The following is a 12,267-nucleotide window of genomic DNA, read 5'->3' as shown; positions in this document are numbered from 1 at the left end:
GTACAACCTTATCCCTTATATTTTCCCTTTGAGAAATTTCGATTTTACCTGCCCAACTTCGGGTATCCCCATTTTGACCCAGGGATACGGAACCCGCACATGTGGGGAGGAAATAATGACTATTGGATTGCGATTTACGTTGTACCTGGAAACTTCCCGCCGAACGCCGCTGACCAGTATCCATGTCTAGGTTTTCAAAGTGTTATACTGCCTTTTAAGATAGGTCAGGGATCTATCATCATTGCCTACACGGCATTGCCTATATCGGCATGGTCGACAGTTCAGATTGGAATAGGAACCGGTGAACTAAGTAGATCAAACATGGTCAGGGGCTGGAAAATATCAATATTCCGATTTCACTATGAATCCGAGTTGACAGGAAACACTTATCCAATTGTATAGAGATTCAGCTCGCGGTACATCCCACTAAGATTGGTTGTGACGAAGATTATACGATACCGATGATCATCTAACTACATATGTACCTGGACATATGTAGCCTTAACAAGAACAAGTCACAAGTATAATCCGTACGGCCAACAAGAATAATATCCAATGGTATCTCCAGGGATAAGGACTTGGGATAATATTATGGCGAACAGTTCAATGCCCCTACTACTGGTATATAGACGGAAGATATCATTGGTTCTCATTCTATTTTGTGGAAAATGATACACAAGCTAATCAAATTCATTTTCTTCCTTATATGCCAGAGAAGCAGATTCCAATTTCGGAAAATGCCGAGAATACTCCGTACACGGCTTAACATCATTACATGGCTGTGAGACATTGATGTTTACTTTGTCTCAGCTTGAATACTAGCTTCAATCTATTATTGCGTGTCTTCTGCCCCGCAACGGGAAAGAAACGAAAATGGGGCTCGGAAGTCTATCGAGATATAGGTAACTTCCAATCCATTTGAACATGAAGAATCAAAGTTGAACTGTCAACCCCAACATGATCAATACATACTACACTTACCCCAACTCTCGGCAAAACAACCACCCTGATAGGGCAATTCGCTATCGGCAACGGCCGCCAGCCGAGCGAGGTGAGGAGAGGGGAAGATAAGATAAGCCTTGACGTGCTCTGTTTAAGCTATTGTGAATCCCTTTGTGTCGATTTTCCAAGATCTTTGAGTATTTTCACTGCAAAGTATTCAATCAACTCAATCCGACCATGAAAACTCTCGCCCTCCTCGGCCTGGCCGCAGTGCCATCGCTAGCGCTCAATATCCCCACACAGCAGCTTCTCTTCCCGGACAACGATCTGTCGGGCAGTTATTATAACCCGCTATCGAAACCATCTACACGGGAAACCTGCCCACAGCCGCCTAAGATTAGCACCCCCAATGATGGCCTACACTCATCGCAGATCTTCCTCACCGACGATGCCTTCCGTGCCCGCCAGGCAAAGCGGCTCTCGCGCGCGGTGCAGATCCCAACCACCGTGGGTGATTATATGAAAGACCCATACGATGAGGCATTCGAGCCTGTAGTCAAATTCCAATCGCTGTTGGAGGAAATGTTCCCTCTAGTGTAAGAAATTGTCCAATTATTGAACATGGCCCGCCAGCTATGAATGAAAAGAGAAAATACTAAACACAGCACATAGACACGGCCGCGCCAAGGTTGAGCACATTAACCGGCTCGGTCTAGTCTTCACCTTTGAGGGTGTTGACACTTCACGCAAGCCGCTACTCTTCATGGCCCACCAGGATGTCGTCCCGATCGACGACCCATCAGACTGGACCCACCCGCCCTTCGCAGGCGTCTTTGACGGCGAATGGATCTGGGGCCGTGGCGCAAGCGACTGCAAAAACGTCCTTATCGGACTGTTGTCCGTAGTCGAAGACCTGCTCTCGCAGGACTGGCAGCCGAAGCGCACGGTGTTGTTTGCCTTCGGGTTCGACGAGGAATCACATGGCTTCCTAGGCGCCGGAGCAATCTCAGCAGCTCTGGAGGAAAAGTACGGCAAAGACTCTTTCGAATTCATCCTCGACGAGGGCGGAATGGGACTTCAGAGCCTGGGTGATGAGTCCGACCCTAACGGCGAGATCTTATATGCTCTCCCGGCTGTCGGCGAGAAGGGTAGTCTGGATCTCATTATCGATATTGCCGTGCCTGGCGGCCACAGCTCCATCCCGCCCGCGCACACCGGCATCGGTATCATGGCGGAGATTTTGTACGAGCTCGAGCGGAAGGAGCTGTTCCCCGCCTGGCTGGATACCAACCACCCCGCCCACGGGATGCTGGAGTGCCAGGCACGGTATTCACCCGACCACGTTGAGACCTGGCTATCCGACAAGCTGGCAGCAGATGATCCCGCCGCTCTAGGCGAGGCCGTTGCCAGCTCCCGCGGTCCCGCTGTCCGCTATACAATGCAGACATCGCAGGCCGCAGACCTGATCCACGGCGGTGTCAAGACAAACGCCCTGCCAGAGAAGATCTCAGCGGTGGTCAACTACCGTGTCGCACTACACCAGACGCCCGATGAGCTGCGTGAGCGGGCTATCCGACTTATCAGCCCCATCGCAGAATCTCATAATCTTACTCTACGTGTTGCCTTCCCCGGTGTGGCGGAGTCCACGGAAGGAGATGCGAGCGACCGTACTCTCACCCTGTCCCCGCTTAGCGTTCCTCTTTCCCCGGCTCCGATCTCGCCAACAGATCCGCTCACGTCGAAGGTGTGGGCGCACTTTGCCGGAGTGGCTCGTAGTGTCTTTGAGTCGCACTCGAACCCGCTTTCCAAGTCTGCGTCTGGATCTAAGCCGACGGTTGTTGTCACGGGAGATGTCATGACTGGAAATACAGATACGCGCTTCTACTGGTCTTTGTCGGAGAATATCTACCGTTGGAGTCCGTCACGGGCTGGTGGATCGCTGAATATTCATACTGTGGACGAGCGGATTCGCTTGGATGTGCATCTTGAAGGCATAATGCTTTACTATGGTATGTTCTCTTTTTCGTTCATTGCTCCTTTTAGGGAGTCTGGCTAATTTTTATCAGATCTCATTCGGTCTTTCGATGCTTGGGATGGAAAATCCGAGTGAACATGCTACTCTCCATTATAAGATACTTTGACCCATGTATATGAAGGTCTGGTACATACGGACTTTAGATCTAAAGATCCTCCCATTTCTGGTCAGGGGCTCAATATATGCTGCTTTCAAATTTAGCTAGCAAAGGAAAATCATTGCTCGATAGATCACTTTGTTATAGAATTGATATGCCCCAATGTTAGAGCATCCGAACATATATCCCTAAATAGGCCGAAGTCACAAATTCATGCAGATCCGAGAATCATCACATACTCAGACAGATGCATATGCAAGGATCTCAACAAACCTCGCACAGCCCATGCCAAAAGGCAAGACAATGAATGGGTATAAACAATAAAAAGGCATTCACGAAGCGAACGAAAGGTATCCGACACGTCTTCCACCATCACTGGTGGTAAATATACTAGACCAGAACTTTTAAACGAAAGTCTTTGGGAGAGAAAGAGGCGATCAACGGAGGAAAAGGCCAGAAGGCGTTATAGGTGAAATAAATTAACAAGAAGCGAAGGGATCCGCTAGCGGACAAGGATAGGAGCGAAGCAACCACCAATGACGGGGCGAGCGACGAAAGTATTTTGAGGGTAACTAGGTTTTATCAGCAAGGACCATTACAGGCTTGAGGGTATATTGACTTACTTTCCTGAAAGAGTGTCGTACAGATCAGTCAGGGCTCGGTTTGTCGGTGTCTCGTTGATCCAGGTCGCGAGATCCTTGATAAACATAGCCCGAGTATCGATTGAACTGACAGCTGCTGCAAAGCACTCCCAGTCACCTATCGAATTATGAGTACTTTGCCAATACATGGTGAGCTGTCGGGGCTTTTACCTTTAGTGTATGTGTGGCGGGTGTCTAGAGGCACACCGTACTTGTTTTCAACAGTCGGGTAGAAGTCGCTCTGCATCTGATAGACAGACTGGGGAACAAGATTCAGGTCGAGCTGGGCATCGGCAAAGAGGTTGTAGAGAAGACCTGCAGAATTGGTAAGCAAGGCTTGATAGACTGGAAACAGAGGGCTGAATTTACCATGGCTAGCGGTGTCGCCGTACGACAAGGTCGTTCGGGGCGGGTTTGCATTCTTGGAAATAGCCAGGTCCTGCCACTGAGTGATGTAGTCTTTGGCGATGCTCGAGTAATTAGCAGCGTCAGCGGTGTGACCAGTCTGATTGGCAATGACCGCCATGGACTGAATCCCGATCATGCCCTTGAGTGCGAGGTTGGTTTGGTTGCTAATCATACCGGTTAGTTTTGAAAGTTTCAGAGAAGGAAGGGCTCACTCACGCTAGGGAGCCAGCGAAGTCGTCTGTTGAGATCTGGTTTGCAGGGTAAAGCGAGTCCTCAACCAAATAACTGGTCCATTGCTTGAGCAGAGTGTAGTGTGCATTCAAAAAGTCAGTGTCACCCGACTTCTGTGCGTAAGCCAAAGACATGATAAGCATATTTCCGCACTCTTCCAATGGCATTCTCTCGTCGCTGCCATCGGAGTGACCCGTGGCGTTCGGGTAAGCCGAGCCTAGATCGTGCAGGGAATATGTGTTGGGATACTTTCCAGCCTCCTGGTTCTCAAACAGGGGAGTGAGAACGAGCTTCAGGAGTTCGGGGTTGGTATACAAGAAAATCGGGTAGGCTGGGAAGATAACATCCACGGTATTCATGTTGCCGTCCGAAGAGATTTCCTTCAGGAACATGTACATTTTGTCCTTCGTACCGCAGAGCTGGGTAGCACCAAATGCCTGCCGAACCGAGAGCGAGGTAACAGTGAGGTAGTCCTGTCCAGCTGTGGCAATTGAATCCTGGGCCACCCTGCTATCGAAAGAGGTCGCGAGATTGCTCGATTCGGCATGATCCTTGTGGAAGAATGAAAGGGCGGCCAATTCGCTACCGAAATAACTCTTCCACAAGGACGGTACTGGAGCATACTTCGAAGCGCCTTCGTATTGAATGGCTTCATCCTGTGTCAGACCGAGCGAGAAGAGTGTGCTGACGGGCGAAGAGTCGACCGAGCCCAGATCGGATGAGAACCCAAAGACGGGCCAGGTGGAGGAGATAGCCCGGAAGTTGGTGTCAGCGCCATTGGTGAGTTTTCCAATGCTCGCGAACTGACCACGGACGTTGGTATCCGCACCAGCCTGGTGGGTCATGCCTTTCGAGTCGTCGGTGGCCCAGTACCAGTTACCCCATTCGGCCTGCTCGTTCTTTTCGGAAAATGCCAGCTGAGTCTGTCGGTGTACTTTGTGGTAGGCCACACCGTCAGTGGTACCATACTCCCACTCTACAACGGCATTTCGGTCGCCCGATGCCCATTCTAACATCTCGTTAGTCGTTGTATGTATGAAAATAGGTTAGAGCACCAACCTGCGGAGATATCCGCGTAGACCTGCACATCATGCTTTTGGCCATCAAGAGAAGAGACCTCAACATTAAGATAAGAAAAAACGAGGGACTGGCGCTTGAGATCGGTGGGTGTAACAGGCGACAAGAATGTAATGTTCATTTCAAGCTTATTCTCCACGTTCATAGTGAAGATACTCTTAGTCGAAGTATACTCAAACGCGGTCTGATTGACGGTTTTGGATCCGGGCAGGCCCATCCAAGTATAGGTATTGCCGTCGACGCGGATCATACCTGTCCACCCAGTGATCTGGTTTCTGTTTATGTTTCTTTAGTATAAATGTTCCTACATAGCTCAAAGGAGAATAATGATCAACTTACTGCCAAAAGACAGGCCATTGACCAGCCAAGTACCCGCCATTACCACCATCACTTCCTACATTGAGCCAAGTGCTCAGATACGGTGACCTAACAGCGAGGGGTATAGCCGGGGGACGGGCAGGGGAGAAGGTCGACTGTGCTCCAATGGAGGACACAAAGGAAGCAACCAGCAGACCGAGGCGATACAGCTGCATTATGACAGAATTGGACGAAGAGATGGTAAGATACACAAAGTCCAATGCAGGGGCAAGTTTGCTCTGTTATTTATTTCCAGAAAAGGGAAATTAGCTCTTAGGAGCTTGGCTGCACAAGCACTCTGATGGGACGACTGAAGAAAGGGATCGGCGTTGTGTTTACAGGAGAGGAATGCCAGCGACATTTTTATAGTCGAGCTCAATCTACGAAGAGAGGGGGAGGAGCCAAAGGCCCCTCCGAGACCCGCATACCAGAATGTGCTCTCTACTGGGGAATATCAAAGCGGCTTGGCATAATAGAAAATAGGTAGCAGCAGACCTGCATGTCTCGATAAATCCCAAGGACGCTAATCTGCTGACCTCTGTCAATGCCCGGGTGGAAGAAGATTCATGCTAAGAGAGGGACTTAGTGATGTTAGGGGTGGGATCAGGACAGGGGGATCTGAGTGGAGTGGCCGTGGAAATGATGGTGGACTTTCCTAGAATGGCTATATTCAAAGTCAAATCCCAAAAGCGCGGTCTATCAATTTCCGGAAGAAACGGCATATCCTCACGTCGCATGGAAGACAAGCAGCGGTCTATGCGGATCGACAAAATGAGTGCCGTCAGTAGACAAGAGCACCGGAGTAATCTAACTCTAGTTTAGTGCGCGCCTTGCAGATGATGGACCACACAGCGGCATGGCGCAAATAAAGGTGCGGAGAAGAAGAGTGTGTGGTGAGAGGTGTAGAAAATTAGGGCTGCAGACGAAAAAGAAACGGTGGTTTGAGGGCATCGCCGATAGGCCCAGGGCAAATAATAAGGCACGAGTCAAGAAAAGCGCCAAGCTTAATGTCCTTCGTGATAGCATCATGCGGACATATCGGCCGTCGGCTTTGATTTAAGGCATGTAATATAAGGCCTTGGTATTTAGTGCCGATAAATCTGCGGGGAAATGGCGATCAGCAGCGTGGCATTCATTTGATGAGAGCATGGAATGAAAAGATTTGAATAGCCACGGTATCTGGAGTACGGAAGATCTCGGGAACATGCAGTAAATGCTGAGATGTCCATGAGTTCCTGGTCTCAAATCAGAGGGGTTCCCCTTGCAGAGAAGCTCGTCTCTGCGCGTTAGCTTTGGCCCCGACAGCCCGATCGGAGACAAAAATGACTTCAAAATCCCATCAGACCTAGACTATTGTGTTGCATGTAATTGCATGTAATTGCATGTACCTTGTATTTAATAGGGAGTACAGAGAACTCCGTACGGAGTATATGCAGCATGGGCTGAGGTCGCGTGCGCGACGTAGTACAAATGCAGGATCTGGTTTGGAGTTCATGATCCACTTCTTATTGAACCCTCCTTGCTGCGTGATATGTCGGTCTATTCAGTTTACGGTATACTTTTTCCACAGCAAGAACATAAACCCCCTTCTGATTAAATAGAACTTCGAAATGATCAAAATCCACGCTTTCGGGGTCCGTTCCCCGAAGTATATTTTCTCCTTTTTTCCTATCTCCGATGAAGTAATATATTAGATTCTAGTCTATGGCCGGTCTTGCTCCTGTGCCATTGCTTGAAGGGTTTTAATACACCCCGTGATCTTCTATTGATAATTATTTACGTAAAGAGCGCGCTTGGGACTTGACTTGTTCACACCTGGGGGCAGCCCTGGAGTGACGCGTGCCACTGCCTGCTCCGCAGTTTTAAAGGCCTTTTTAGGCAAAAGGCAATGACTTTAACCTCCAAACCCCTCTGGGGCGATGAGTTGTGTACATAATTAGAAGCGAACTTTGCGGATTGTTTCAGTATGTGGAGTTACTTACCCCTATAGGCTTTTGATACTTGCCAACTTGCTCCACCTACCCCACTAGTTAAATGCTTGTATAGAGCCTTGGAAAGTATAGCACGTCTATTTATGATATGCCTCTGTACAAGTGATAATTACTAGATGACATATATGAAATGTTGCCCACGATATGGTGCAAAGTGAAGTTGAACGGATTAGTTAACCCCATTCACCTAGAGACGAGCATATGCTTGACGTAAGATATTTGCACAGAGCGGCTCGCTTATAAAAACGTTTACTAACGCTGACCCTTCTCGGCCAAATTTAGAAGTATGCATGTATATCAACATTCTTGGATATCTGGATGAAATCCATTTAGGCCTGCCAAAGGAAATAGTGTCCACCCCGTATGAACCCCCCCCCCCCCCCGGCCCCAGCAAAGAGCAAGAAGAGCAATAAGAACAAGACGAAGCAATATAATAATCGTGCCAAGCGCACCATAGTAGTGGTTTTGTCGCTTGGAAGATCACAGTGGAAAGCAAACAGTGAAGCAACTAGCGACAATCTCAGATTTCAACAGGAGACTCAGACTGATCTGTCATATCGATTAATGACCTGACACTTAACACCCTTGTGCTCAAACAAATGAGTAGCCAAGTATCAAACAACGGCTCCCATTTTTTTCAATAACAGAGTCACTATCCAGTTGGGGTATCTCAACAGCAGATCGTTCAGTGTCTACGGTCGATTCAGATTCGTCCAGCTCTTTTTCGACCATAGTGCTACTACTTGATTGCAGCATCTCTCCGGTAAAAGGTTCAGCGTCCATGGGCAATGCGGAATCTCCGAACACAAACTTGTCGTCAAATCCCCGGTTGAATGTGGTGTGTTCAATAGACGAAGAATTAAGAAGGTCATGTATCCGGAATCAGAAGTCTTTTGGGCATAAGTATCAGCAAATATGAAACTTGGTGTATAATGTCTGTAAGAAATTATAGGGTTGTACAGCGCCTAAACAACATCCAAGGATACATACCCCTGGCTAGCAGGGCGGCTAATTCCACCCGACCCCTGAACTACCAATTCTCCTGGTCGCGCTAGATAATATCGACGAAAAGACCGATATGCATGTACCTCATCTGGGGCTTAGCGACGCATCCATATCAACCCACTACCGCCAGCCCTAAGAAGCAGCTTAAAGGAATAATAATCCTACTTTGTATACACATGCAATACACCTTATAAATAGAACATAGAGGAGCACAACCAACAAGTACATACAAAGTGCACCAAACAAAAACCAAGTATAGAGATAATTTCCAGAAGAAACAAAGTCCAAACCGACCCCACCCCTAGAGCAGGACACATAAGAAAAGCACTCAAGCATTCCGCGCCAACTCAATACAAAACTCCCCCCAATCCTGTCCCCCATTCAACGACAGAATCTCCTCGGCAATAGCCTCCTCGAGACGCTCATGGTATCTGCGTCTGTACTCATTCTTAACGAGATCAAGATGTCTAGGTTCCCAATGCAGACGCACGAGACGGGAGATGAGTAGTTCTGAGCGCTCGCGGCCGGTACGGGATTCGCGTAGGGCTTGGTGGAGGAGGAGGGCGTCGCGCATTGGTCTGTTGATTGCGCCGTTGAGGATGTGGGCTAGGGTTTCGCCCTGGAGATTTATACGTATATGTTAGCAATGGGTTCGATTTCAATTTCAATTTCAAAATCAGGATTCAGAGGCAGTATCCAGTATTGACTGAAAGGGTGGGGGAGATATCGAATACATACCACCAAATTCCTGGACTTCGAAATCATAGCCCTGGTAAAATTATGTCCATAATTATCCTCATACGCACGCAACACCTCACGCAGATGCGAATCACTTCTCAGGACAATAATATGAATCATAGCAGTCTCACCCCCTCCTTCACAATCGCCCGATGCAAATCCTGCACATCATCCCTAACGAGCCGTTTATCCAGCGGCTCACGATCATCCTGTCTTTGCCCCTCAAGCGCAAGCAGAATGGCCACGCGGAACTTATCCGCGCGCAGCTCGGCGCGCATGCAGCGCTCAAGACTATTCTCGTAACGCGTATCACGGAAAGAGTTTTTGATTTCGTGGATCGCGGCATTCGACCTTCCCATCAGGGACTCGATTAGGAGTTCGCGACGTGAGGTCCCCGCTTGGTAATAGCAGTTTGCCCAATATGCTTCCGATTCCCAGCGGCCGAGGGCGGTGGCGTAGCATACTTTTCCGAAGGAGGAACTGCCTAGTTTGAGACGGAGGTGTTTGGCGAGGTTTATTCCCTTTCCTTGCATGCGGACGCGAGTTTTGTATTCCTGGCGCAGGAGGAGGATCTCGTCGCTTGTTAGACGGGGTAGGATTTGGATTATGGGTTTGCTGTCTATGTTTCGGGTGTGGTTTAGGGCGGATTGCATGGCTGCGGCGTCTGGGCCGGCGTCGTAGAAGGAGACGCGCTTACGGCCTGTTGTTGGGGAGACCAGGACTCGTGGGTCGGTGCTGAGGATCGAGGAGCTTGAGTCGTGGCGGTCGTGGGTAGTTACTGGGCGGACGCGACGTTTGTCGTCTTTGTCTTTTCGGTCGTCGCGCTCTTTGTCTTTCTTGTCTTTGCTGCTGCGGGAGCGGGATTCTTTTTCGCTGACGGATGAGTGGGAGCGAGTGTGTTTGCTGCGTCGACCTGAGTCTGAGGCTGAGGTTCCGCCGTCGAGGGGTTCGAAGTCGGAGATGTCATCGTCGCGGATGGAGGGGATGACGATCGCGGTTGGCATCGGTGAGATGGACTGGTATGTACCGTGATACGGCTCCAGCAGTGGACTAGCCGGGGGATGAGCCGAATGAGCTGCACTGGCTCCTCCAACTGCGAGGTTATTCGACGATGACACAGAGTGACTGTGTGGACGAGCACTCGACCGACTCCCAGGCGCGATCTCCACAAACTGAGGCTCCTGTTTCTGAGGCTCGTGTTTATACCGATACTGGTCTGGAGGCGGCTGCTGCTGCTGCTGCTGCTGCTGCTGCTGCGATTGCGGATGATACTGATACTGATTCTGCGCTTGCTGCGGTATCGGCCTCGAAAACTGCTCATGTGTAGAAGCAGGGTATATCGGCTTCGGCCCGGACACCGGCACCGTCTTCGAAGCATACTTCACATTAGGATCGACCTGCGCGTACTGGTACACGCCGGGATTCGCATATCCAGCCGCCGGGGGTGGATAACCCGTATCACTCGCCGAGGCCGTACGGTAATGTGAGGGCGCATACCCCGCACTCGTGGCATACGGAGCCTGCTGGCCCGACAAACCAGTATACTGCAGCGGGGGATTCACCGGCGCCGGGACAGCGCCCGAGGCAGTGGGATATGTCGACGCCACAGGGAACGCGCCGGGCATGGTAGCCGGGCCCGGCTGCGAGGAAGGCGGCACGAACCCAGGACGTTCGCATTCCGGCACAGAGGCCCAGTCAACCGGCGCAGCGGTAGCAGGGTATCCCGACTGTCGCGGGGCAGCGGAGACGGCGGAGACGAACTGCGTGGGCTGGGCATAGCTGTACCGATTAGGGCGCGCGTAGCTGGGATGGCTGCCTGGCGCATCACCGTAAGCCAGATCGTCGGCTGAGTCGTCTGAGTCGTGGTGATTCACGCGACTGCGGTCTGGCGACGAGGGTCGTCGTCGATGCGACCGCGACGAAGTCGCAGTGGAACCACGCTCCTCGTCCGAGTGTTCATAGCGGTCATCGCGACGTCGCCTTGAGCTTTCTGCGTCGCGACGTCTAGACTCCGAGTCCGAGTCTGAGCGGTCCACGTCGTAGCGGGGGGTCCTTGGGGCGCGCGAGATGACGGGACGCGACTCCTCGGAGTTTGGGTCGCGACGGCGCTCGCTGATGAGCTTGTATTGGCGCTCGATTTCGGCTTCTTCGTCGGGATTGTAGACTTTGCTTCTGGGGGCTTCGACGGCTGGTGAGCGGGAGCGATGGGAGGGTGAAGGCGAGGGGGAGGGGACTCGGCTGTCGCGCGACCGCGACCGTGAGCGCTCGCGGCCAGGGGATTTGGATCGGGTTCCCGACCGTGGGTCGTTCACTTGGAGTGACATTTTTGGTCCAATGGGGGTTTGTTCTGATTTGATATGCAATAATGTGTGTTCAACGGTGTTTATTTTCTTTTTTTGTCTGAGGACAGGCTTTGGTCACACAAAAGGAAGAGTTGGACTGGGGGAATTTCTTTGTGCGATGTCCACTAGGCCATTCTATACTTCCAAGGGTATAGAATGAAGCCTTCTCTCTACCTATGTGTAGGTGAATTGAAAAGAAAAGGAAATAAAAGACAAAGCGAGATGTTTAATAGCACCTCGTATTCATCGGCGCCAACTTATGAAGAGCTAGTCTGTGATTCTTCACCCTCCTCATGTAGCCAAGGATTAGCGGCTCTTATTGGCTTACAGCTAAGCTTGGACTCGAGATCATCGGTGACCAGCCCTTCAGCCGCAGAAGACTGGCCAATGCGCATGTCAGATT

The 12,267-nt window shown here is 50.5% G+C and overlaps 3 protein-coding genes across 3 annotated transcripts; 1 reads left to right on the top strand and 2 right to left on the bottom strand.

Annotated features, from left to right (window-relative positions):
- Window positions 1-1,179: 1,179 nt before the first annotated feature.
- Window positions 1,180-3,052, top strand: cps1 (Gly-Xaa carboxypeptidase; the record flags this gene model as incomplete). The annotated part of the gene is made up of 3 exons (XM_057281317.1): window positions 1,180-1,538; window positions 1,615-2,951; window positions 3,009-3,052. The coding sequence occupies 3 exons, from the start codon at window positions 1,180-1,182 to the stop codon at window positions 3,050-3,052; spliced, it is 1,740 nt and encodes a 579-aa protein (XP_057135577.1).
- A 524-nt stretch (window positions 3,053-3,576) lies between these two features.
- On the bottom strand, window positions 3,577-5,964 carry gta1 (glutaminase GtaA; the record flags this gene model as incomplete). The annotated part of the gene is made up of 7 exons (XM_057281316.1): window positions 3,577-3,646; window positions 3,698-3,833; window positions 3,887-4,030; window positions 4,085-4,287; window positions 4,340-5,363; window positions 5,414-5,706; window positions 5,771-5,964. The coding sequence occupies 7 exons, from the start codon at window positions 5,962-5,964 to the stop codon at window positions 3,577-3,579; spliced, it is 2,064 nt and encodes a 687-aa protein (XP_057135576.1).
- A 3,148-nt stretch (window positions 5,965-9,112) lies between these two features.
- anxc4 (annexin ANXC4) lies at window positions 9,113-11,846 on the bottom strand (the record flags this gene model as incomplete). Its single annotated transcript, XM_057281315.1, has 2 exons — window positions 9,113-9,403; window positions 9,654-11,846. The coding sequence occupies 2 exons, from the start codon at window positions 11,844-11,846 to the stop codon at window positions 9,113-9,115; spliced, it is 2,484 nt and encodes an 827-aa protein (XP_057135575.1).
- Between the last annotated feature and the right edge of the window lie 421 nt (window positions 11,847-12,267).

This window comes from Penicillium samsonianum (assembly GCF_028829775.1).
Source record: "Penicillium samsonianum strain IBT 33392 chromosome Unknown utg000004l_segment0_segment0, whole genome shotgun sequence".
Lineage (NCBI taxonomy): Eukaryota > Fungi > Ascomycota > Eurotiomycetes > Eurotiales > Aspergillaceae > Penicillium > Penicillium samsonianum.
This window is presented reverse-complemented; position numbering and strand designations above follow the sequence as displayed.